Genomic DNA, 24132 nt, shown 5'->3' with positions numbered 1-24132 from the left:
GGTCTCTGTTGACCGTGTTAGGAATTGTGGAAAAGTTCCGCAGGTCTACTACTCAGTACTGAACGCCAGGCGTCTCGCTGATCTATCAGCGTACTGACAGTTTGATAGCTTCTCGCCGTCAAGTTTACGCGGCAACGGTCAACTCTATGGCCGACGAGAGGACGGCATCGAACTTCACATGGTATAACTCCGCTATCCGGAACCGGCAGGATGTCAAGACTCTCACTAACATGATACAGGTGCGGCAGTGGTATCTCAACGAGGTTCGTCCTCATTTCCGCCGCCTCATCATTTGATTCTGACTCTAAATTTGTGATACTTACTCTACAAGATGAGAGTGTTCCTCCTCGGACGCACCCAGTTGTCCGATGGTCAAAGCTCACCCCCTCCGTCCTTGCTTCTCGTGAGAAGCCGCTGCACCCCAACGACGACATCTTCGAGGACTGGCCTGCCGACGTTGACCCGAGGGCTGCGCCTTCGCACTCTGTCGAGACTGCTCCCATGGCCTCGGACTTCAGCTTCGAGGACATGTACGGGTTGTTTGACCTCTCGTCGTCGAAGCTGTGGGAGATTGAAGGACAAGGCGGACTCGGAGGCGGACGACGTACCTGGAATTTCTGACAAGCGCCCGGTTATTAACACTGAATTGTAACCGGTTAATAACTTTTGGACTGTTATCAACTCCCCGGTTAATAACGGTTTGTAACCGCTGTTAGAAAGGCTCGCTGGGGCCTCTGAGTTAACAACTGTTAGTAAGAAAGTCGCCGACTTTCGTGCAGGACCCTAATCAACGCAGGTGGCATCCACGATGTCTCGCCCTTCGATGGCAATGGCAATGCGAGCAAGTACGCTAGAACCCTACAAGACTCTCCGTGTCTTCTTTGAGATGGTCCCCAAGCTATGCCGCTCTAGACCACAAAGCGGTCTAGTAACTAGTTGGCTGGATCGGCATATTCCACGGTGTTGTGGGGTGAATCATAATGCTGCTCAGCCGGATCCAGTACTACTGATTTCTACCTAGGCATTTACTTACCGTCCTTGCAACAGCCTGCCATTGACAGGAGCGGAGGCCTACAACGCGCCGAAGTGCATTCCCGAACCACGATTTAATGTGCAAGAGTACTGTTTCAACCTTTCCGCCTTAGCTACAGCATTTGAAGTCGATTGGCACGTCTGCTTCCGAGCCTCCGACGCCAGTAACTACACCCGGTTCACAGTCGCGAGGCCGAGTCTCTTACCGGTACCCGTCACAACCTGTGCAGCATGTTGTTTCGGGTCTGTATGTGAGCGGTCCTGCCACGAACGGGATGTCAACCTCCCCGTTGATCGGTGGCGCTTAGGGTAAATCGCCCAATATTTCCCGACGGCGTCCAGCTCAATCGAGGACGGCGCAGGCCAGTATCGCCACACCATGCTTCTCTCTCCAATAGCGATTAAACCTTTCTCGACAAGAGGCCAACACTAGGAGGAGCGGCGCGCCCGCGCCGCAGAATGCCGACTCCCCCGGGTCGCTAGAGAGACTGAGCTCGGACCGTCTATTCTTGTGTTGCTCAACGTTCACGTTCAACTCCCGCGCCCCTCCGCTCCGACGTGTTGCCTGTGGGTGAGGTGAGTACAATCCTCATGCAGGGTCTTTTTGTCGCATTATCGTCTCACCATATGTACGCGCCCTCGCAATTAGCTGGGAATTCAGCTGCGCAGCACCTAGGAATCAGAAAGCTGCATCGCCGCCGCTTCTTCGGGGCACCAGTCTGAGTTTTGTCCCGAATGCATCTGTGTCGTGGAAGGCGTTGGAGGCGCCATACTCCGAGGCCCTCCAGGCCAATATCGCTCTTCCGCCCCATCCACCGTCTTTCATGCCGCGGACGTGAAGATCGTTGCCGCGCACAAGCAGGCTTTGCTGGTGCTATGCACGCACGGACCGAGTCCTCGATATCGGTCTCAGTAGGGCGGCGCTCAATGTCATCGCAAATCGAGCTCCTACTTCTCGCCGCCTTCGGCCATTCTCTGCTCATTACCTCGGCTTCTTTCCACCTTCTTGAGAGACTCTCCAGCCGTATACTCTCGATCCATCAAGATTCCTGCGCCAACTCCTGTATTCATCTTCCATTGTGGTCCGATCGTTGGCGGGGTACAGTTGATTCGACCCCTTCCGAAGTCTTCCTCTGTAAATGCCTATCATGGATAGCTGTGGCGTCGCCAATCTGTCCCGGGAGTCGCGGGCCCAGCAATTGCTAGCATCTATACGCGCAACTCACAACGCAGCCTCCAGGCACCCCGACTGCCTGGGTCGCAGCCAAACCTCCCACGCGCTACTGCGAAGTCCGCAAGCGCACTGCTCTCAACGGTGGCAAATTTCTCCTGCCACGACCTCATCGACCATGAACTTCAACCAGGGAATCTCATTGGGTTACGTCAACTAGCCTGCAGCTCGGTCGTCTCCTGCAGCTACCCGGGCTTCTGCCGACGCAGCGTGGGGTTCCGCGGCCATGCGAATCCAAGTCCTCAAGTTCCGCCTGCGGTAAGCACTTTTCCTGTGGTGAAGAAGATGCCCATTCTTGAACGGAGATTAACTCTAGAGCTATCATCTACCTTTAGACTCCTCGCGGCCTCGTGATCGATGTAGGTCACAATGGCGAGCTGCAGTCCTTATCTCCCGCACTGCCTCGCAGACTAGGTAGTGCACTGCACAATTGCAAGCCTGCACGCCGTGGGGTGCTCGCGCGGCCGTTTACCGATGCGACCCTGGGTCCTACATGCGAAGCCCGAAAGAGCGGAAACCAACACGCATACTACGTGCACGGCTCCGTACCGACAGAGACCGAAGGCAGTACATACATAAGGCCCCGTTTACGCTAGCGACAATCGACTCACCCTGTACCGTAACGCGGCCGCATGCATTGACCCCGCCCTCGGTCCGTCGGGGCGCACGGATCCTAGTCCGATACGCGCGCGCGACTTCTGACTCACTCCCATTGCGAGCGTCGACAATCCCTTTACATGCTGTGCCAAATTCGTCCGAGGCGGTTTTCTCTTCTTTTGCTGCGCACTGCGGTGAAATGGGCACATGCCGAGGTCGTTTGTCATTTTGCTCAGAGCTCTGCAGGTACGTCAGCTAGCGTCCTTCGGGTACATTATCACAATGACACCGAGTCTTCCATGCACAGCTCCAGGGACTATGGCACATCGTTGTTCTCCGGTTGAAAGCGCATCCCCAATGACGACTGAAAGCAGCAGTTGTGGATACCTGTCAGCACTGGTTCTCCTGTCTATGGCCAACGTTACTGCGACGGTTGAATGTCGACACGGCCGACAGCCTACGCAGCTTCGAGCATTAAGGCCGAAAGCAATGTCAACTTTCACTGTCCGGCTCGGAATTGGGTCATTGCACGCATACTCGTGCCGGATCGTGTTGCTCGACATAGCCGTCTCATCCGTCGGTACTACGGGTATACTACCGGATATCGAGACCTCCGAGCTCTCCTACCAACCAGTGCTACTGTGCTGACGTGCACTCAAGCCTCCGCCCAATACGTTCAGATAATCAGACTCTAGAGCAAGCTCCTCAAGAAACAAACGACGACCTGGCCCTCGATCGAGAATACGCGTCTGGGGAATCCCGGGCCCCACGCCCTGTCACGGTCAGATCCAGGGATCGACGTTTCCTCTATTTAAGAGGCTGTGCGTCTGACTCCCACGAAATGCGCGGCTCGACGTGGTTCTTCTGACATTCCAGGTCGAATTATACCCGAATCGATACTGTAGTGGGCGAGGCTCTCAAGTCATGCGCAGCAGCGCCTCACTGTATTCGGGTGCAAATCCTCTCTATGTGAGCTATGTTCTGGCGCAACTACGTAGACTCCAGCGATGACCTGCGAATAGTGGATTATGAGGTCAGCCAAGCAAGAAGTGTCGTGGTGTTGTTAACGTTCAGTACGTAGCATTTCGAATTCAAGGGGCCGACGTCATCTCGTGCGAGAACTGCTCCGCCGCCAAAAAGAGATATGATCATACTCACCCACTATACTGTGTACTGTATAGGAGGATGTCTAGGGGATCGCAGAAGATCGCCCGCTTATTCACACCCTCGCGAAACACGTTAGTGGTTCACTATCCCGCGAACGCTCGAGCGAGGGTATCAATCAGTACAACGGCATATCTGGCTTTCGCGACGCCGGTGCCTTAGTGTGGACCATACAGACCACATGCGCGCTCCCGGCAAGCTTCTCTTCGAGGAGCCGCGAGGCTAGTCACTAGATAACCAAGGGGCGAAAATTCAAAACGCCGGGACCGGATATGCGTGTTTTGGACCCACGTCCGAGTCTGTGCGATTGAAGATACCGTAATGGGCGTGCCCTAGTGTTCTTTGCCGAGAAGGCTCCCCGGAACGTGGTGGACTTGATTCGGCTGGTGGAATACAGTAGTATGCCAAGAGCTACTTAGTCTCAGTTAAGGCTGGGAGGTGAGAAGATATGGATCTGGGTACGCTTCGGTACCGGCGGTACTTGCCGCGCTCTATCTCCGACCCCCCAGGGTTCTCTCTTGGAAGATGTTCTGTAACCTGTGCAATCGGAGAATTTGCCAGTATCGCTGAGGACCTTCGCGCACAGGACCCCCATATGAGTCGCTCTGTGCTCAATACATAGAGAACCCGCGAACATAGCATCTTGGCGTCATCGCCTTCAGAAGAGCAGTAGCGTGCGGCATTCCCTGTTCCCCGATCCTTCGACTGTCGACTAGGACGAGAAGGCATTGCGTTCGAATGCACCTGTGTCCGAACTAGACACTTTTCACCGCCACAAATGTTCGTAGCGGCAAGAAACAGTGAAATAAAAGGAAGTGTCATTGTTCTGCATTCGGTAGCACTGGTTGCTTGGGTCCCTAGGAACAATAGTTATGATATAATACAAGAATTGCGATAGCAGCTGTCCCTTTCGACCGAGAACGGAGACCTTTTTGTTGTGAATTGAGTAAGTGATGATATGGTATGATGTATCCAAGCAATCATGGGATGGCGAGTGAGATGCGAGAACGACGACGAGCGATAGCGCATGTGGACGAATTAGTATAATGCACAGCAGAAGATGCGAGAATTAGGAGAGGCCGGTCCCATAGATCGAAGAGGAAGATGAGGAGAGAGCGTTCAAAGCGGGACAGAGTACAGCAGAGATGCACACTGGCACCGACGGCCGCCGTTGAACGGAAACGTGTATGCGCCTGGTCATCCTTGGTATGCAAAGGACACTGCACCATATAGGCCTGCCTCACGGCCTAGTAGACCATCGCCGTGCAAGACCTAACAATCGCCACAATCAGTTCCCACTGGTACCACAGAAGGATCGATGCCATCTAGCACTTACCTCCATCTTGCGCGCATGCCAGCCGACACCACTGCTCACGTTACCATTCGCATCAGCAAGCGCCTCCAACTGGACTCGCCAAGGATGGTTGGGTTCCAAGTCTCGCCGCAGCAGACTTCCCCTCAACTCCTCCTCCCCGTCGGCCGACGGTTGTGCTACCCATCCGCTGGCAGTGTCGACGTACCAGCCGCGCCCGCCCTTGCTCCGGATGATCCTCCATGTTCCCGCGCCCGCGCCTAGCCCAGTGAGGAGCGGTGGCGCAAGCTCGATGACGCGTAACCGTGTAGGAGGTTCTTCCGTCTTCGGCTTTGAAGTCAGGCTGAACGAGAACGGTGGCGTGCACAGCGGACGGACGAGCTGCGTATGAAGCGCGATCGTCGCCTGGCGCGCAGAAACGACTGCGTCGCCATATCCCAGCTCCGGAGTTGACGTGACAAGGGTGAGCACCTCGACCTTGTTTGCTTTCTCCGTGAGGAATTGGACAATGGCGGTGAGCTCGAGATTCCGGATGTGCGACAGTCCGAGTGAACGGAGGCGCGGCTGTGGCGGGCAGATGTCCAAGAGCAACTCGCGCGTCAGCGGGGTGCTGGAGAGATCGAGGTAGACGAGCCGTCCACTCTTGAAGCATGGAGCCTCCGCCAGGATGTCATGCAGCTGCTCCTCGTCGAGAGGCGATGAATACGTCCAGTCACCGTAGAGCGACAGTTCCCGGATGTCCTCAGCAGCGGGCGCTCCTACAAGGAAATCCCGGATACTCTCGCCGGTTAGCCAGTTGCAACGTTCTAGCGCGAGTGATTGGAGCCGGATGGTCGCCGACGCGCCAAGGGCAGCCAGGCCTTCGGGTGAGATCCGAGTGCAGGACAGGTCGAGATGGGTCAGGTGAGGGAAGGCGAGCACGAGCGGCTCGAGTATGTGGGACTGGATAGACTTTACGCCGCGCAGTCCAAGGCGACGCATCCCAGGGAACACCAGAGGCTCCTCCTGAACAAGGTTCCTGGAGCGAGGGCGGCGCCGCTCACGCTCATCATCGCTGTCGCTGGAGGTATCAGAGCGGTCGAGGAGGAATGTGTTCACGAATTGCGTCAAGGCGCTCACGAACACCCCGCTGACGCAACCTGTCATGTCGATGGCCGCGAGATCCTTGCACTCACGCCGGCGCTCGAGGTCCTCCTGCTCTGGGTCATTGGGGTCAGGAATAACAACGTCACGACCGCGAGCAGGACGGCCGCGACCACGCGAGGAGGAACCGCGCAACAGAAGTTCCTTCAGCACCGGGAAGGTAAGAGCACCGTCCATGTATTCCGTAGCGCCGAAGACCCGCAGATTTGGCAGTTCCTGTTCCACATTCGTCAGCCGTGCCCGCGAAGACCCCGCGAAAGGATTGTATCAACTGCGTACCTTCAGTACCGCTACGAGCCGGTCTCCAGTGACGAAGCGATTGTTAACACCTTCCTCCACTGATCGTCGCATGCCGATGGTGCGGAAGTGGTTAAAGTCGAGGTGTTGCACTAGACGGCCGGGATGGGGATCGTGAGGCGGCGGTACTGCATGACGGCATAGTGCTGTTAGCACTCACACGCACGGGAAGAGACACGTTCGACACGTACCGTAAATCCCAGGATGAGCACGTTCCATGACATCCTGCACCGCGACGCTGATCGAGCGCATGAGCTTCCACCGCGCAGGCGACTTGCTCTTTGTCCGGAGGCGTCTCGGACTGGGGTCGCGACTAGCAGGTGGCGTGAGCAGCTCCGGCGGGATGGAGATGTCTGGACCGGTGAGCCTCTCCATGACTTTGCTGTGGAGGTCTGACGCCGCGGCGTCATTGCCGGAACATTCGCCGAGCAGCGAGCGTGCAGCGAGCGCCGCAGTCTCGGCCTTCTGGAGCGTTTGACCGACCATGAACGCGGCTTGCTCCTCGTTCGCCTCTTCATCGTCTCCGCCCGCTACCTCCTCCACGATGGATAGCCAGCTGCGCGGAAGGCGGATCTCCACCTTTCGCCAGAGCCACGGCTTGGCGGCTTCGTACCATGCTTGGTTGACTTGACAGAGACTGGCGAGCGTTCGACGGACGACAGCTTCAGGCCAGTACGCGGAGGGGTAGGATGAGGGGAGGCCGATCGGGGTGCCGGGGTGGTCAGAGCAGAGATGGGGGTCGAGAGAACACGTCGGAGGGGACAGACCAGACGCGTATACGTACGCGCAGATCACTGAAAGCAACTCCGGAGGGAACTGGTCAACAACGGACAGCTCCGAAGACATTGTACGGGCTGCAGCGGAAGAACAATACTATGAGTTGTTGGCGGTGAGGGACACGGGAGGACGGGTGGCAGCGAAGAGGCCTGAGTCAGGGCGGGGCAGGAGGAGACCGGGGGGCATTATATAGGGAGTCATGGCGAATGTGGGGAAGGAGGGTCGTGACCCGCAATGAAGTTTGCGACATCGCCGAGAACGATCGCACAGGCGACGCGGTGGCTGGTGCGGGCGTCTATAGTCTCCTGATCCTCGACTCCGTCCTGCCGTACTCCTCCTTCCCCTTCGCACGCAGGCTTCTCTCTCTCGGCAAACAATTCCGCCCATGAGTTAAGCTTTTGCGTCTTTCGCGCGACCGCAGTAGTCCGCCACGTCCTCCTCGCACCCTCGTCTCAGCGAAATCATTCTCCCGCTCAACGCGCTAGGGCCATGCGCTCCCCCGCACACGTGAGGCAGTCATATTGCTTGCTCCGCGTCCGTCATGATCCATTGGACTCGTAAGCTCGGACACACGGAGTAACGCTGAACAGAAATCCGCCCTCTCTTGTATGTAAGACGCCTCCGAATGCAAGCCCACCTCCGTCGTCCGATGCTCAGCGAACGTTGGGGAAACCACCACCGCACCGGTACCCTCGGCCGCATTCCGGCCGCGTTTTGCGGACTCGGCTCTCTTCTTCGCGAATGGGCCATCGGTCGAAGCTTGCGGAGAGCCAACGAACGTTCATCCGCACCCTTGCGAAGGTCAGCAGTCCAGTCGAGATCGCCTCGAGCTACATCCGGCTCGGTGTCCGTGTGATGATGGTGCCCTCTTGTCGCCTTCACCGGTTCAGCGGTGGGTTCCTGTGTGAGCTTCAAACAAGGCCATAAGCGTCCGTTTCGTCTCCTTGCGTGAGGGCTGATGCGCTCTTGCATCATCATGGGACACGCTGATGAGCTGGGGAAGGAACCACATGCCGCCTGTCCGTGTACACCGTCCCATTGGTGCCTCCCCTGCCATGCTAAGTTTCACCACCCAGGTTACGGTACCTTTGTCGTGCCTTCTCGCCTCAATGGAGACGAGAGAACGGAGACATGGGGCGAGGAGTTTGTCCGGCACAGACGGCTGAAATGCGGACTCAGCACAAGCTAACCCCCATCGGCACGGGAGAATCATCTCTAAAATATCACTCAACCCAGACCAGACCTCCATGTCAGATATCTTTGGAGCAAGGACATGCGTTCGTTTTTTGAATGGGAACGTGTCTCGGACCACACGCCACCACGCATCCGCAAAGCTCGGATATTCTGGGCGCATGCGGGTCTAAGAATGCGTCTCGCAAGTTATAGAACTGAACGTCAATGTTCGTACTTGTGTCTAGGGTGGTGCTGCGTGCAGGCTGAAAGGAGGTTTCTCCTCTCTTAGGGAGGTCTCGTGGTCGAGCTCAATTTTAGAGATCCCGACAGTAGCCTCCTTACGCATGAAGATCAATATATCCTACTCAACAAGTGATACAGTGGGGAGCAGCAGACGCTAGACGTCAGCAGATATATTGTTGAAGCCTCGAACAGCAACTGCACGCTCTCGGAACGTCGTTGAAGCATTGTGCTGGGCAGCCAAGACCGTCGATACCATGTGATTGTATGTAGTACCAGCCGAGGACATTATCCGTCGAACGGGTGTCCAGTATAGATCTGCTACACTATGTACTCGCTGACGGATGCTAGGGCCGACACGGAAGGAACACCCAAGCAACGACGGTCGGTCGCATGCGCCGATGCCTACTAGCGTCTTCAGCATACAGCCAGAGATCTAGCTAGTGGAGCGATCGAACTGACAGCCTGTGCAGCGATCCCTCGTCCGGAGGACGCCGTGGTCCACAGCGACGTCAGTTCAGTCGAGATCTGGTCTTACGGATAAGGCGGGGGCGCAACAGGCTGTGAGGAGAGCGTAATGCAAGCGGCTATAGTCATGGATGAATGCGAGAGCGTACCTGTCATTCGAACTGTTTGAGGGAATCAAAATATGTGGCACATATGCCACATGCATGGAGACTAGCCACCAACCCCAACTAGAGTCTTCGCAAACAATCTTGGGGACAATCGACCTCGCAACCGACTTGCAAGAGGCAAGGGATACTGTAGAGGCACGGTCGTGCTCTTGTGCGGTCGATCGATCATCATCCAATGACCATCCCCAACATAACGAAGGACTCACTAACATAGTCACGTTGTCGGTTACGTAGGTACCTTGTCTTGTCACTATTGAGTGATGTATGTTTGGTACATCTACTTCCGAGATGCCTGCTTGGCCTCGCCTTTCCTCTTCCATGTCTTGCTGCGTGGTGGACGCACTTGACCCATTGTGCCTGCATATTCAGTACTATTAGGAGCATCGACGTGCGCGTGCCCTAGTCCTCCGAATAAGATGTCACAGGTATACGGTTCGCCCCTGACGGAATAAAAAGATCAAGAACTGTCTGCTGACCACCGGAGCTTCGTCCGGCCCACACATACACAGCGGCTAAGGTGCCATGAGAAGACGAAACCCTGAGGCTGCTCGCGTCGTTGTGCTTCTATATTGTCAATAGGACAGGCTGAGCGGATGGAATTCACTTCGAATCTCCGGAGCGTCTTCGCGACCCCACAGCGGATGGCGTGCGCCCGAAGGCGAGAAGGCAACGGAGCAACGTGCACAAACGCAATCCTTTGTGTGAGTCCTGAGCGGCTCGGCCGACCAACAAGATGTCGCCATGGATGGCGTGCGTCCGAAGCGGGGTGAGTCCGTGTATGCGTGGATGGTGGTCATCTTGACGTACATACTGGCTTGCGAGGATCGTGCGCCGCAATACTTGGTCTGGACTGGCAGGTTGCGAAGGTAGTGCGCCGCCGCCGCTCTTACCTCACTACAAGTTTCTCTTGACAGGGGGCACCGTGCATTCGCACACGTGTGCTTGGAGGATCGGTCTGGGTTATGTGAGCATGCAACACATCGTAGGATCCGTCAAGTCCTCGATGGAAAGAGACCTTAGGCCTCAAGAATGTAGCGCGCTCGCACAGTCCGCCCGACAGGGTGCGAGCGGAAGGAGAGTATTGGTGGGTTTACACATACAATACACCCTCTCGTGTGTTTTCCCAGTGATGGCCCAGAAAAGCCACGCACCCTTGCGCCAGGCTGTTTGTGTGGCTGTCCTGCATGAATGCCGACGTGCCGTCACTTCTCGAGGTACCGGGCACGTCCAGGTAGGGATGTTTCGTGTCGCATGCAACAGAGATATGTATAGCGGCCAGAACCACAAATAGACCATGGAATAGCGTACGTGAACACGGTTCTTTTGGGGGTAGTCGATGCAGATCATCATGCCTGCACGTAAAAGTTGTACTGAGTGAACATCCAGATCAGCGATGACGCTGAGGGTAAAGAAGTCAGCCACTGCATGTGCGTCCCGCATTGAACTATGATGGGGAGACTCACACGCGACAACAACTGGGCTGAAGACGGGAGCTGCGATCTTCACGCTCCGGTAGACGACAAGCTCCGTGCCAAAGTGGAGGAGTGCAAACAGGTATGAGAAAAGGGCTAGGTCATACACTCTGTTTGCGCCAAGGGTGAGTTTGTGTGTTTTTTAGGAGCGGGCAATACATGGGCCGACACTTACTGCTTGTTGTTGATGTTGTAGGCGGCATAGAAGCGGATTGCTGCTGACGTAAGCGTCCATATGCCAAATGTTCGCGCCTGAACGGGGTTCACTGGAAGATGGACGCTCAGCACCGTCCGCTCGTAACTGGAATGATGGGCACGAGAGACGTACCAAACGCATCTTTGTACAGCTTCCGCGAGAAGGTAAGACTTGTCATGTTGGAAACGGTGTTTATTGCAGCAGTGACCGCCACGAATAGTAGCCACGCTGGCAAGTATCCGGGACCCTGCGGGAGGTCTGAAGGGCCCTCGTCAGATCGGCTGCAGAGCGAAAGCACAATACATGCACGCTTACATGGAGATACGACGTCGAGGATAGCCATGGTGAGTGGACTGTGGAGGAGGTGGTCAACGGCCGCGACGTCGAACTTACAAGTCCAAAAGCGGAGAGGGCGGCCCCCTCGAGGACCTCTGGCACCACTTCTGCTTCCGAGACCTCGATGGACCTGGGCGTTTGTACGCGTCTTGTCGTCCGAGCAGCCGTTTGACCTTCAACGGACTTGGTTCCTCCTTTCATCAAAGGCATCCAGCATTCTCAGAATTTATGGCAGAGCGTATCTTTATGTCGCCGCAATCTGTGCAGCTGTCTCCTGCCTGACTACCGTGGCGTAAAAGGGACGAAACTGAGACGGGGAATTTGCCACCGGGAGCCGGGGCGCCGCCATCAGTAAGTAGACGCCTTCTAGCGTACTGTGCCGGGGTCCTACCGGTGCCAGTGTGGGAGAGCGAAGGCGCGTATTTTGACTAACTTCACCGTCGTGCTCGACAACGAACCTCGGTTCACCCCGTCGTCGCATGCAACGTCGAGCACTCCATGGTCCCCTCGACGGCCTCTGTCGAGCCCTCCCTGTCCCGCCCCCATCCGTTCGCTCGCTCAGATTCGATCGCGAGTTCCAGCTGTAGCGTCGCTTCGTCCTCAGGCGCGGGTCTCCAGCGACGGTCGCGCACTCGGACACGCTCTCTCGCCTCCACAAAACGTGGGCGGAGTCAAGGGCCCCCGGCGGGCAGCAGCAAGTACGAGTCCGACGCGGGCGAAAGTTTCCTGGACCTCGACGATGCGCCGCCGGTGCCCACGCTCGTCCACGACGAGCCCGAGGAGATGACGCCGAGGGAGAAGCAGGAGGTGAAGAAGACGCGGCGCAGGTCGCGGACAATTGGGCCAGAGACGCGACCGCCAGCCGAGGGGCTGCACCCGGAGATGCCGCCGATGGCTAGGTCATGGAGTGCGCTGGACGTGAGGGACCCGTCGCAGTCCGAGCACGGTCGGGGACGGCAGGCAAAGTCAGACAACGGCTCTCTCAAAGGGGTGCGTCTTGGGCCCTTCTTCGGCTCCGTGTATGCTCACCTATCTTCTAGGCAAAGGCAAGGCTGCGTGGCCTCAGCCTCCCGCGCCAGTCCTTCCGACAAAACTCTCCCTCCGACTGCTCCTCACAACCAAGCCCCCAGACGCCGTACGGCTTTGGAGAGGTTCCTCCTGTGCCAATAACGGCTGGTGTATCACGCAATCCTCGCGATTCGTTGATGACCCAGGTTTCTGGTACGTCGTCGTCGGTCTATCCAGCGTCGACATCAGCCGGTACACGGACAGAGTCGTCGATGCCATACACCGACGACCAGTTTGAGGCAGACATGTCCTACCCTGAGATCGTAACCCCCGAGCACCCAGACTTCGACCCGGACGACGTCTCGAACCGCCTCCGTTTGCTGCTGAACAACAGCTACTTCCTCCCACCAGCCCATGCGAAACCCACTCCCAACGCATTGTCCCCACATGCCCAGGAACCGTCAAAAAGGACTAAGCCTGGGAACACAGGTTTCTTAGACTTCTTCCGGATAGGGAAGTCGAAGTCGAAGCCTACTTCTCCCGTCCCCGGCAGTCCGCCTGCGGTTGACAGCACCGGGCCTATTCTCCGTACCACCTCTGACACACCAACCGCCTCTGGACTACTCCTTCGTTCACAGCCGTCCCAGATCACTGTACCTGCTGCATCCCAGCCGCCACCTCCGCCGGCCAGCAGGGTCGTGGTCCTGCGTGAACGGATGGACGACCTTGAGACCGCAGCAAAGGAAGCGGAGAAGGAACTACGGAAAGCAGGTCCTAGGAAGACCAGGAGCCAGTCTACCCCCAGAGATCGATACCTGGACGACGTCATTGATCCAACAGATGCTGTCGACCTGCCGCCGCCTTCCGCGGATTCGATCTTCGCTGTCCAAGCATCTGCTGTCTATGGCTTGGGTCCTCAAGATTCTGTTGGTGCTGCTGTACTCGCGGATAGGTTGGTTCCTGGAAGTCCTGGGATTTGGTCTATCAGCTCAGAGGAAGATTCCTGGAGGAAGGAGCTGTTGAGAGAAGCTGTCAGTCACTCGCTTGGTAATACGCCAGATCACTCCTTCTCCTCTTCAATATCGAGCAATCCCGCACAACCACCCGCGTCTCCACCGCCTCAGTCGGAAGCGACCTTCCCGACGCCGGCCATGTTGGAAGCCCAGAAGCCCAAGGTTGGCCAGCGGATACTCGAGGATTTGGACATTCGCACGGAGTCGTCCGAGAGCCCGCCGCAGTCACCTCTGGATGGACAATCGCTGCCTGTCAAGAGCAGCATGTCGTCGGGGGAGAAGTCGCCAAAGGCTATCGAGCACCCGGTGATGACCGATGCAACGCCCGCTCGTGCGGAGACCCCGGCGTATATGCCGCTACCGCTAGCTCCTGCACCGCGCAAGCAGCTTGTCAATCCCCTGTACTCATTGTCGCAACCGGATCTGTCAGACCCAGCCGCGAACTTCGATGGTCCTTCCCCTGCGTCGTCATCAGCGTCCTACCACACCGTTCGGAAAGCCACTTCCACACCTGGTCTCTCTGGTGCCGAGGAGGCTCAACGACAGAGAGCAATGTTATCGCTATCGCCTCCACCATTGCCTGGGTATCAGTCCGGCAAACGAGGTATCTCGCCGGATTCACGGGATTTGGCGGGCATGCCTTCATTCTCGTCAACGAGTAGGTCACGGACAGGAAGCGACTCCAGGTATTCGAGCGATAGCATGTCGTTCAGAACGCCTATGGAGACGGACGTAGAACAGACTGGTGCACGACCGTCCATGACGTTGTCTCTGCCCTCCGAACGCCCCTCGATATCTGTATCGGTCTCCGAGTATTCTATGCCATCGCCTACGGCGTCTGCGTTCCGCGACGCGGTCTTCGGCAGTTGTCGACCACCATCTGTTATGTCACGGAGAAGCGTTGCGTCTCATCCGGAGCCTTTGGCGCAAGAAATCCCCATACCGCCGCCTCCTGTGACGCCTCACAGCGCTGTCGGCACCACTCCTCCTCCCCGCGTTTCCTCCTCTGTCCGCCCAAATGAGCTTCCTATTCCTCCCCGTCCGCCTGCTGTCCGCCCCACCCACCGTCCCTCTACATCCACCTACAACTCACGCTCTTCTAGGAGTCGCAGCGCCTCCAAACGGTCGCCTGTGGTTTCCGAGCACAGCCCCGCGCAAGACGCGTTTGGCAACTCCTCGTTCTCTTCCTCACAGGCTTCGTCCTCCCCGCTCGCTGCGCGGCGGGGTCTGGGAAGCCCACTCTCGTTGTCCATCCCGAGCGGGTACCAGCCCCCCGTCATCCACTCGGCGCCGGCGCCGGCTTCTCCGACCGACTTCTTCGATCGGATCCAGTCCATCCACAACGCGATGGATGACCTCGACACCTCTGATGAGAGCGAGTCGGAGGACGAATTGTCGCTCAACGACGAGAACGCGCGCAGCCGCTTCAACCACGGTCCGCCTGGTGAGTCGCCAAGGACACTCCGCTCCAACCCGCCTTCGGTCCATAGCGTTCCAGAACGTGTCGAAGTCACTCGGGTATTCGTCGAGCCACGAACTCAGGCAATTTCCAACCGTGCATCTAGCTCAAGTGCGCGGCCGTCGATCATGCGTCTTGGAAACCACTCTACGCCGCAGCTCTCGCCGGTGTCCCACTTCTCCTCCCCCCAGGAGCCCCTACCTCAGTACAATTACGACCGCAAGAAGCCGATTGGCAACGTCGCCGACCTTGGTAGGCGCTCGTTCTCATCGTCACGGTCGCCGTTCAAGAGTAAGGGCAAGGGCAAGGGCATCGTGAACGTCCCCAACTCGCCTCTCCTCCCTATCGGTGCCATGCCAAGCTCGCCGATCGCCCCAGGCACGTCGTTCGGACGGGCAAGTGTCAGCTCCGCGAGCAGCGCAGCTCCAATCACGAAGAGTAAGGGGAGGAGGCCGGCAACGGCTCCGGATACGGAGGGTGACCGTCTGGCACCGGGTGGGCGCAAGGTGCAGCGCGAGTCGATCCAGCGGTTCGACGGGATGCTCATGCAGCACCTCGTGGCCGAGCGCGACAGGATGAAGCGAATCACGAGCGACTATGCGACAAGTTCGGCGACAAGCTCGCCCGTGGTAACGCGGCCTCCTGGACAGCTCCCGCTCGGGCGGTAGACTGGCTTTGGGTTGAATGGATGGAAGATTTCTTGGTTTGTCTTCGTTCTTGCTCCTTGCGACTTCTTGTGCGTATCTACCTCCTCATCTCTCGACAAACACACCTTTGTACGGTACGGATTTCTGGCAGGCTACTGTTGTCTATAACAAACCGGCTCGCCCGGTCATGTCGTATTAGCTACGCTGCCGCTACGCCGCCCTTAGAGGCGGCCCTCACGCTCCTTATTGCTCTACTTTGCCCATGTCATCTCCTCTCGCTCATCCTCCCGCTCGTTCCCGCTCACACTCTCTGTTCCCGATCCGCTTCTCCCACAACACCTCTTGCGGCACCTTGTACATACCCCCTACCTTACACTTACCCCGGCTCTTTCACGGGCCTGATTGCTTCTGCTTCCCATTGCTCATTGCACGTTGTTTTTAGTATATACCAACTGGCAGCGTTTCCCCCGGAGTGGCCATTGCAATTGTACATGCCTTCTGCTTTCTTGCATTTCATCATCTATCGCGTCTCTTTATTGCATCTCTGCATTCACGTTCGTACAGCCCCATCGCATTATGTTCTGCGTTTCTCCTCCATTCATAGTGACGCATATTCGCCATCTACCTACTCACATATACGTACAACGTACACATCACATACATTCCGCACACATATTTGCATCGCGCTTGCGTTGTTGGGTTTCTATGTGTTTATTCCGACTACTGGAGCAATAAAGAATACTCGCCCTAAGATGTCCTGTCCGACCAATGACATGCGATCAGTATGCTTCTCAGCCCAAGGAACGCCCCAAGCCAGAGAAGGGTAGATTCGGTCGCTCTTGGGCCGGAGCATTCAGCTAGCGCTATCGTGACCAAGGCAAAAAGCCGCATCGTGCGCCTCGATGCTGCGTCTCGAAGGAGCGGCGATGGGCCTCAACTCCATCGTCCACCATATCGGCCTTGTCGTCTTGACGGTGACGACTGGCTCGTCTGGCACGAGATGGTTGGATGTGGACACCATGCTGTCAAACGAGGACTGACGATCCGCTAGTTAATGGGCGCACATCAGTCGAGGGTCGCGGACCAATAAGGGACGACAGAACGTACTGAGGTTCCAACGCAGGCCGGTGGTGGTGAGGATGGTTGAGTCGATGCCTACTGGGAGGAGGCCGCATGTTGGGCCAAATGCGGTGTGATCGATGTTTATCCGGTGTTCTCCCTAACGGAACGCTGGTAAGCCTTTGTACGGGAAGCAATTCGCTACGACAGCTAACTAAAACGAACTGTTTATCACTAGAAGCACCGTGGCTCATGAGGGCTTCGCCTCAGCTAGGCTAGTATCCGCACGACAGTGGATTTGCCGTGCCAGAAGCTACATGGCACACGAATGAATCGCAATAGCACAATCGTCACATTCGACTAATGGACGCTCGATCACCGTTGACAGTGGCAGAGACTGCCGCAGACCCAATCTTCTACAGCATGTGTGCGCATAACCCTACCTTCACAAAGCCATGCCGCACCGAGCGGTACGAACATATCTAATCAGTCTGCCAACCCGCCGACGCGAAGGCGAGGCGTGACTCTCATAGAGTATAGAACCAAAGGACAGGAGCTTACGAGGGCGCACTTCGTTACCAGAACATATTCCATGCAAAAAAAATCCCTCGGGATTAATCCAAAGTCTCAGAACCTAGAAACGGCGACGCACGAGAGCGGGCAGAACCCACCCATATGCGTCGCACGATTGGTATGCTTATTTCGATGACAAGCGCACACGCTTGTCTGTGCGTAGGAGAAATGGTGGGTACTTACCGAGTCTAAGAGCCATGCGACGTTGTCGTCCGTGATAACAAATATCCGTTTCCGACTCCGACGAAGCTTGTGGAGGAGGGAGAGTGTGTGTACGGTCTGATCGAGTCGCCCGGACAACCCGCCAAGGATCACAATTGTGTGTTGCTGCAAGCTTCCTGAGCGGAGGTGAGAGGACAGCACCCGAGGACACTCACCTCGACATGTCGCTCTGCCTTCTCGTCCTCCACCAGTGCAGCGATGCACTTCATCAAGTCCGTGGAGTCCTGGTCATCGTCATGCACGATGCGAACGCCGCGAGAAGAGTAGTAGGTCCGGACATCATCTCGGAGCGAGTCGAGGTCGCCCTTGATAAGGTCGGGTGTATAACTGCATGAAGGTTGGGCGATTGCGGATGTGATGAGGAGCTGCGTTACGTACGGTGCCGGCACGACTTACAGGTGCCTCAGGTCCTTGCCGTCATGGTCCTTGAGGACGTCGTGGAGACGGTTCGCGCCGCCGTCTGCGCAGGCGTGCCAGGTCGAGGAGTGCCAGACGCGGTGGAGGAGGGGGAAGGAGAAAGGCTGGTTGAGGATGATGAGGGCGTTGCGGGACTGTCTGAGGGGGTCGAGGAAGGATATCTCCCAAGGCGTGACGGAATACGCGGCGGAAGAGGGGGCCCGGGACATGAGGACGGCGGGAGAGAGGCTGCTGCGTGGGACGCGATCTGCACGCGTCGCGCCTCGATCGCCTGTCGCCACCCGAAGGCGCGGGCACGTGCATCCACATACTCGGACAGCACTCGTGTTCCTCGGCGGGTCTTCCGTTGGGGCACCCAGTCCAAGCGAATGTCCTTCTCTACTCCTGCCACCATCTACTTCGCCACCGACCTCCTCCTCCTCCTGGACGGCAACGAAGGGCATGGATAGGTTGCACGACCACTACCAATCGTACTCTTGGCACCAGGTCCGTCCCCGTGCTCATCGTACGAGTCGTACGCCTAACGATCCTGTCTATTGTCTCCCGCAGTCCCACGACCAGGTCAGTTTGATTGGTGTCTTGCAAGATCGTCGTGCGTCCTACTGAGGCTCGTGTAGGCAACCGTCCTCTTGCTGCTGCCATACGAGACCGTTGAGGAAGATGTTTCAGTGAGTCTTGTGTTCACTCAGCCACACCCAGTACCCCGACCTAGCGCTCTAGGTGATCATCGAAGAGAACCATCTCGTCGCGGGTGTGCGGGGGCAGCCATCCGTAGTAAAGGTAGGTCGCATGGAACCTGCTAGTGCTACGTCGACCCGGTCTGATCCATCGCTAGGGTCAATTGTACGGCAAGGTCGACACTTCTGCGTCCGTGTGGCAGCTCGAGCCCCGTCCATCCCGCCTCTCTGCGCGCGAACGCACAACATCCACTGCGTCCACAGCATCGACCCAGTCGTCCTATGCCATCGTGTCCGACCCCGAGATCTCCAGTAGCTTCGCAGCATCCCTAGAGGCCGGTCTAATATCGGGCTCAGACCCAGACGACACTGTCATCTCTTCTCCTGCGCTCTCTTCGCCTATCTCGTCTTCTGCAGACGAGCACCTGGGCATCTCGTCACACTCACGCCACGGCGGAAGGTCACGACTGTCCGTTTCTCCTCCTGCCAGGCTCCCGCAGGGCATCGCCCAGGCCTCTTCTTTCTCGTCTCTGGAGTCTTTGCATACTGGTTCTGGAAGGCTTCTGACTATCCACCTCGAGAAGGCAGAGTCAATCATTTGGCCGTCCCTCATAGTCGGGCCTGTGCCCGAGAGCGTCTCACCTCCGCCTGCAGGCGTCTACCCATGGTTGCTGGACAATGTCGTGGAACTGCAGTACAACATGGATCCGACAAGCTTGGTACTGATCGCTCTCGACTTGTATGATATTCGCAAGGCCAAGGAAGATGCATTTGAATACTTTATGTATGCATTCTCACATTGTGGCAGCATTCATTTGACCTAACCTCCTCCCTCCAGCCGAGCTTGGCATCAAGCGCGTATTCCATCGGCCGCTATTCGTTTGGCAACGCACTACCTCCCTCTCCATACCATCGTCCCTGACGAATCTTCTATTCCTTCATCACCATCCGTCAGTCTAGTAGAACCCTCGACCCCTACCCCTGCTCATGCTATACCATCTGCTCTGCGGACAACGGCGATATCCGCCACCCCCCCTCCCTTGGGCACGTCAGAATACTACCTATCCCGTGTGGGTGGAACCCACGGTCTCGCCCAGCTCTTCCTTGCAGCTGGGCTTCTCCACCTCGAAGGGACGGCAACGTCCCTTCTCGCGTCCTCGTATGCCGGACTCTCTTCTCTTCGCTCCCCGTTCGCGATGTACGGTTCGCCTCCGCCTCAACCCCCAGGCACAAGCACAGACGGCGCAGAGGCATGGCGGAAAGACCGGCAGCACGCCGCTCGGTTCTTCATGCGCGCCCGCGCGCTCAGCCCGGGGGTCGACGTGCCCCTCCTCCCGGCCGAGACAGAGACCGAAGACGAGGGCAGTCTCTCCGCAGCAGAGAGCAGCGCGGGCAGCGGGACCGAGCTGGCCGTCCACCGACGTCAGCGCTCGCCACCTGCTCCGGTCCAGCGGGGCGGCGAGAGGGACAGGGAGGCCAGACAGCAGCGCAGGCGGGGCCAGCCGCGTGCGTCCCAGTCCCAGCAGCAGGCGCACCTCGAGATGCCGACGATCGACGTCGCGCGCCCGTCGGACCCGCCGCTGCCGCCTATGCGTCGGCGGAGAAAGCGCGAGCATGGGTACGGGTACGGGTATGGGAGTGATGCGGATGCGGAGTTGTCGAGTTCGATGGTGGAGAGCGTGCACAAGGAGCCGGATATGGGCGCGAGCGATGACGATAGGACCTGGTATCTGTACTTGCCCGGGTTGGTCGGTGCGGGGACGGCGTTGCTGGTTGTGGGCCTGTTGAGTCTGCAGAGCTGGCGGAAGAATCAGGGATGAGCGGTAGGCTTGCCTCTCTTGGGACGTGGGGGTGTACGATCGGAGAAGGGAGGAAGGATATCTCAGGCCCCGTTATATGGGGTTTGGTTGGTTGGCCTGGCTTGCTTGTGCATTCACACAAAGGACGATTTGGACGGTGCTCATGAATTGTATACGACTGCTTATGAGATTATACTGTGACGTTGTGCAAGGATATTCAGGACGTCCGTATAATGGAGCGTTCTGTCCCACTGTATCCGCAGGCGACCGAACGGTACTGCTTCGAATTCGCGCTGCAAACTCGATATCGAGGCTTTGCTACTGACCACCACCATGTCTGTCCTGCGCAAAGCGTCAATAACCGTACTATACTTCGCCGCAGCCTCTACAGCGACGGGTCTGACGGTGGAGGAGGTCGAACTTCCGTCTCACAACAGCGATGCAGGGGCACTAGAACCCAGTAAGGACAATGCATCGCAATGATTGACTACGTTCCGAACTGCCACGCTCATCGACGTCTTTATAGGCTTGAAACTCTCCGAGCTGGCAGGTCTTCTAGCTGGAAGACATCCAAAGACATCGCTCGCGTCTATACTGGAGCAGAGCTCATGGGCAGTTGACGCGGAGATGGTGGAAGACCCGGTGACGGTCACTCTTCGCGGAGGGGAGGAGGTCGCTGTCATATGTCCGGTTTCCGGTGGTTGACGTTGATGCAATGTACGATATACGATGATAAAGATGGGCCAGTTCAGCACATGCTTTTCCCTCAGCTACTCTCGACGCACGGATAAGAACTGAGAAGGCTTGCACTCATTCAAGAGCCTGGGATTCCTGGTCAAGCTCACTCTCACGCAACCTTGCCCAATCGATACATCGCATCGACCACAAGCAGGTACGGCGACCATGTGCAAGCTATCGTTGCCATCTGGAGAAGATCAACGAGAGGCGTATCCTACTACATCTGGTCCTGGAAGTTCCGCTTTCACTGCGCGGCGCCTCACACCCTCGACCTTCCTCATCGTCGAAGTCGACGACGTGTACGACGAGCATCCCTTCATCTATGCCAAGCTCGTGTCCGCCGCGCAGACCATTCTGCTACTTGACACGGGATGTGGAGGCAAGACGAAGCAGCCTGATGTTGAGCTCACCAGCCTCCGGGAGTTCATCGAGCGGGCTCCGGTCGAGGATAACGCGGCGGAGCCGCTGAACCCGGGAGGCGCAATGCGCTACGTGGTAGTCCTCACCCATTGTCACTACGACCACATCCGTACGTCCTGATCGCTCCTATTCGAAACCATGTAGTAGACTGACTGAACGTCTGGAACTATAAGTCGGCGTGGAGCAGTTCGCGTGTGACTCGCTTGTGCTTGCATCGGGATACGACCCATCGTTCCTTGCCCCGGCCAAGCTCCCGGAGCATTCACTGTGCGAAAACCTGCACATCCGCACGCCTTCCTACACACCGTCGCTCCGAGCGCACGGGGACGACATTCTCTCGAAAGACGGGGTGCGCATGGGCGTGAAGCTCCTACATACCCCAGGCCATACCCCGGACGAACTTGCGCTATGGGACGAGGAAGAAGCGATGCTCTACGTCGGCGACACGCTCTACGAGTGGGCGCACATCATCTTCCCGAACGAGGGCAGCATCATGCAGTGGCTTGATACGGTCGAAGCCTTGACGCGATTGGTACGATCATCCAAGCGGCCAGAGGAAGCGAAGATCAATTGCGGACACAAAACAGCTAACGGCCCTGCACTGGAAGTGTTACAGACCACGAAGGCGTTCATGATGGACGTTCTAGGGGGCAGGGAGAAGGTGAAGAGCAGACTGACGAAACGAGGCGAGGAGCACGTGGAATACGTGCAGGAGGGAGGAAGGTACAGCTTGGTTTGTCCGGAGCGGCTCGTCGAGGAGGCCAGGAAGGCATTGCATATTGAGTAGACATCTGAACTGAGTGGATCACGACTCACGTGGGGTGCACTAGTGTGCGCGTTGTTTGGGCAGCACCTCTTGCTCGAGCTTGGCCAAGAAGTCGTCCGCGGCGTTCGCTTCCTGTTTCAGAGTCTGAGTGGACTTATTCTTAGCCTGAGCTTCCAACGCAGCAAAGGGGTCGTTGTTTGCTGGCGTCGCAGGAGGTGGAGACGCGTTCGAGGGGCCTGCGACTGGAGCGTCCTGTGGCACTGTGGGTTCCTCCTGAGCCTTACGCTTCTTCCGCTTCGCTTCCAACTGCTTGTTTCTCTCCTCCAACAGCCTCTTACGTTTCTCCACCGCCCGGCTCTTCGCCGACTCCGGCTCTCCCTGCATGCCCACAACACTACCCGCGGGAACATCCGGCGCGTTGTGCAGCGCCCGGCCCTGCTGAGTTTCCTGGTTTATCTCGGCAAGCGACTTCATTTGCGCCTTGCGGATTTCCTCGTTCTTGGAAAACTTGTAGTGCGCAGCACCAAAATCGCGGACCTCACGAGTAGAGTCGAAGTGCGTCTCGATTGGATTGTTCTCTTCGGCAAATCGTTCTTCGACCTCTTGCTTTCGTTCCTCCGTGGGGATGTGCGTAGGGAAATAATTCACAGGATTCACTGGAAGAGACTTGAGTGTCGATGAGACACGATTCGGCCGATGTACTCACCGATTCTGAGAGGACTGAGTAGTGCAAGGTGTTAGAACAGCGCTGATAACAGTGTATGCTCAGTACATACTCAAAGTCTTCTTCGCGCTCTTCTTCCTGTTGGTGCAGATACTCGCGAGGTATCTCAGAGCGACGAGCCGTGCGCGTTCGGCCATACTCATCTTCGTACTCCATGATGGGATCGTCGTCGTCCTGTGGGCGGACAGGCACAAATAAGGATTCGTCGACGTCGTCGCTGTCAGAGTGGTAGGTTTCCCTCTTCTGCTCAAACTGAGCACACAAGAAGAGAGGGTATGTCAACGTCAGATATCGATAACAATCCGAGCCCGCTTGACAACTTCGTCTCGGACTTCCAGGAAAAGATTGAACAAGGGTTAGACTTACATCGACCAAGGAATTGGCAATCTGATTGTCATCCAACCCAAGACCCTTGCCACTCATCGTCTCGTTATACCTCACAGCCTTCTGCTCCAGGATCGCAAGACTATCGTCCAGTGAGGCCCTCGGGATCTCTTCCAACTCGGTGTCCCGCGCCGCCCGCCCGTGAACCCCGGGGTTAGGCTTCATCCACTTTGGTATCTTCTGTTATACGATTGAGAAACATCCAGAACTTTGCATGGATCGCATACACACCTTGTCAGGTCTCTTTACGCCCCCTATGAGCCGAGTTTGACCTGCCGCCTTGTTCCGAGCAACCTCCTGTTGCTGTTCGGCAAGTAATCCTTTGAGTTCAAGCTGCGTGCGGGAGCTGACGCCAAAAGATGCAGCCTCTTTCTTCGTTGACATGATTGTGCGGGTAATGATGAAGCAGGCAACTAGCAGTCGCAAGATCAGCGTACTCGGCGGAGGTGATGAGATCACCTTAAGCGCGCCCGCCTTGCGGACAAGTAGACTACTTACTGAAGTTACTTACCGCTTACGTTTCCGACTTATCGCTTACCACTTACTAGTAAACATTCCTTATTACCCTATCCACTACTCATCTTACTTTCATCGAGGTCCAACTTATTGTTTGTACTCGCG

The 24132-nt window shown here is 57.0% G+C and overlaps 9 protein-coding genes across 9 annotated transcripts; 5 read left to right on the top strand and 4 right to left on the bottom strand.

Moving 5' to 3' along the window:
• Positions 1-146: 146 nt before the first annotated feature.
• Positions 147-621, top strand: L226DRAFT_570822 (uncharacterized protein; the record flags this gene model as incomplete). Its single annotated transcript, XM_067684476.1, has 2 exons — positions 147-263; positions 337-621. 2 exons carry the CDS (start codon positions 147-149, stop codon positions 619-621), a joined length of 402 nt encoding a protein of 133 aa, XP_067535732.1.
• Positions 622-4841: 4220 nt separating this feature from the next.
• Positions 4842-7710, bottom strand: L226DRAFT_507836 (uncharacterized protein). Its single transcript, XM_067678149.1, has 4 exons — positions 6968-7710; positions 6759-6904; positions 5361-6695; positions 4842-5296 (listed from the first exon to the last, which is right to left on the bottom strand). The coding sequence occupies exons 1-4, from the start codon at positions 7620-7622 to the stop codon at positions 5222-5224; spliced, it is 2211 nt and encodes a 736-aa protein (XP_067535731.1). The 5' UTR covers positions 7623-7710; the 3' UTR covers positions 4842-5221.
• Positions 7711-10716: 3006 nt separating this feature from the next.
• L226DRAFT_507834 (Erg28-like protein) lies at positions 10717-11636 on the bottom strand. The gene is made up of 5 exons (XM_067678148.1): positions 11585-11636; positions 11402-11527; positions 11249-11339; positions 11065-11183; positions 10717-11000 (listed from the first exon to the last, which is right to left on the bottom strand). Exons 1-5 carry the CDS (start codon positions 11610-11612, stop codon positions 10948-10950), a joined length of 417 nt encoding a protein of 138 aa, XP_067535730.1. The 5' UTR covers positions 11613-11636; the 3' UTR covers positions 10717-10947.
• Positions 11637-12103: 467 nt separating this feature from the next.
• L226DRAFT_570819 (uncharacterized protein) lies at positions 12104-15753 on the top strand (the record flags this gene model as incomplete). Its single annotated transcript, XM_067684475.1, has 2 exons — positions 12104-12595; positions 12646-15753. The coding sequence occupies 2 exons, from the start codon at positions 12104-12106 to the stop codon at positions 15751-15753; spliced, it is 3600 nt and encodes a 1199-aa protein (XP_067535729.1).
• Positions 15754-16585: 832 nt separating this feature from the next.
• L226DRAFT_552787 (thiamine pyrophosphokinase) lies at positions 16586-18212 on the bottom strand (the record flags this gene model as incomplete). The annotated part of the gene is made up of 5 exons (XM_067682887.1): positions 16586-16779; positions 16840-16951; positions 17548-17691; positions 17742-17913; positions 17983-18212. The coding sequence occupies 5 exons, from the start codon at positions 18210-18212 to the stop codon at positions 16586-16588; spliced, it is 852 nt and encodes a 283-aa protein (XP_067535728.1).
• A 161-nt stretch (positions 18213-18373) lies between these two features.
• On the top strand, positions 18374-20807 carry L226DRAFT_534730 (uncharacterized protein). The gene is made up of 6 exons (XM_067680739.1): positions 18374-18489; positions 18553-18564; positions 18621-18671; positions 18724-18783; positions 18839-19464; positions 19519-20807. Exons 1-6 carry the CDS (start codon positions 18445-18447, stop codon positions 20498-20500), a joined length of 1776 nt encoding a protein of 591 aa, XP_067535727.1. The 5' UTR covers positions 18374-18444; the 3' UTR covers positions 20501-20807.
• L226DRAFT_612804 (uncharacterized protein) lies at positions 20797-21238 on the top strand. Its single transcript, XM_067686431.1, has 2 exons — positions 20797-20939; positions 21006-21238. The coding sequence occupies exons 1-2, from the start codon at positions 20813-20815 to the stop codon at positions 21182-21184; spliced, it is 306 nt and encodes a 101-aa protein (XP_067535726.1). The 5' UTR covers positions 20797-20812; the 3' UTR covers positions 21185-21238.
• Positions 21239-21382: 144 nt separating this feature from the next.
• On the top strand, positions 21383-22424 carry L226DRAFT_507830 (Metallo-hydrolase/oxidoreductase; the record flags this gene model as incomplete). The annotated part of the gene is made up of 2 exons (XM_067678147.1): positions 21383-21746; positions 21811-22424. The coding sequence occupies 2 exons, from the start codon at positions 21383-21385 to the stop codon at positions 22422-22424; spliced, it is 978 nt and encodes a 325-aa protein (XP_067535725.1).
• Positions 22091-23965, bottom strand: L226DRAFT_486174 (uncharacterized protein). Its single transcript, XM_067677150.1, has 5 exons — positions 23743-23965; positions 23494-23691; positions 23180-23379; positions 23110-23123; positions 22091-23059 (listed from the first exon to the last, which is right to left on the bottom strand). The coding sequence occupies exons 1-5, from the start codon at positions 23893-23895 to the stop codon at positions 22464-22466; spliced, it is 1161 nt and encodes a 386-aa protein (XP_067535724.1). The 5' UTR covers positions 23896-23965; the 3' UTR covers positions 22091-22463.
• Positions 23966-24132: the final 167 nt, after the last annotated feature.

Source organism: Lentinus tigrinus (assembly GCF_003813185.1).
Source record: "Lentinus tigrinus ALCF2SS1-7 unplaced genomic scaffold L226scaffold_11, whole genome shotgun sequence".
NCBI lineage: Eukaryota > Fungi > Basidiomycota > Agaricomycetes > Polyporales > Polyporaceae > Lentinus > Lentinus tigrinus.
Note: the sequence above shows the minus strand (reverse complement) of the source record. Positions and strands in the feature narration are given on the sequence as shown.

Bases quoted from the DNA above. Each gene is read 5' to 3' on its own strand.
- L226DRAFT_507836 (XM_067678149.1), bottom strand. From the start codon at position 7,622: ATGTCTTCGGAGCTGTCCGTTGTTGACCAGTTCCCTCCGGAGTTGCTT. The intron at 6,696-6,758 runs GTACGCAGTTGA...AATGTGGAACAG, and splicing joins GGCTCGTAGCGGTACTGAAG to GAACTGCCAAATCTGCGGGT. The intron at 5,297-5,360 runs GTAAGTGCTAGA...GGCGATTGTTAG, and splicing joins GGCATGCGCGCAAGATGGAG to GTCTTGCACGGCGATGGTCT.
- L226DRAFT_507834 (XM_067678148.1), bottom strand. From the start codon at position 11,612: ATGGCTATCCTCGACGTCGTATCTCCAT. The intron at 11,528-11,584 runs GTAAGCGTGCAT...AGGGCCCTTCAG, and splicing joins CCTCGACGTCGTATCTCCAT to ACCTCCCGCAGGGTCCCGGA. The intron at 11,184-11,248 runs GTAAGTGTCGGC...TGGCGCAAACAG, and splicing joins TACAACATCAACAACAAGCA to AGTGTATGACCTAGCCCTTT.
- L226DRAFT_534730 (XM_067680739.1), top strand. From the start codon at position 18,445: ATGGATAGGTTGCACGACCACTACCAATCGTACTCTTGGCACCAG. The intron at 18,784-18,838 runs GTAGGTCGCATG...ATCCATCGCTAG, and splicing joins GGCAGCCATCCGTAGTAAAG to GGTCAATTGTACGGCAAGGT. The intron at 19,465-19,518 runs GTATGCATTCTC...TCCTCCCTCCAG, and splicing joins GATGCATTTGAATACTTTAT to CCGAGCTTGGCATCAAGCGC.
- L226DRAFT_612804 (XM_067686431.1), top strand. From the start codon at position 20,813: ATGTCTGTCCTGCGCAAAGCGTCAATAACCGTACTATACTTCGCCGCA. The intron at 20,940-21,005 runs GTAAGGACAATG...ACGTCTTTATAG, and splicing joins TGCAGGGGCACTAGAACCCA to GCTTGAAACTCTCCGAGCTG.
- L226DRAFT_486174 (XM_067677150.1), bottom strand. From the start codon at position 23,895: ATGTCAACGAAGAAAGAGGCTGCATCTTTTGGCGTCAGCTCCCGCACG. The intron at 23,692-23,742 runs GTGTGTATGCGA...ATCGTATAACAG, and splicing joins GCGTAAAGAGACCTGACAAG to AAGATACCAAAGTGGATGAA. The intron at 23,380-23,493 runs GTAAGTCTAACC...TTGTGTGCTCAG, and splicing joins TTGCCAATTCCTTGGTCGAT to TTTGAGCAGAAGAGGGAAAC.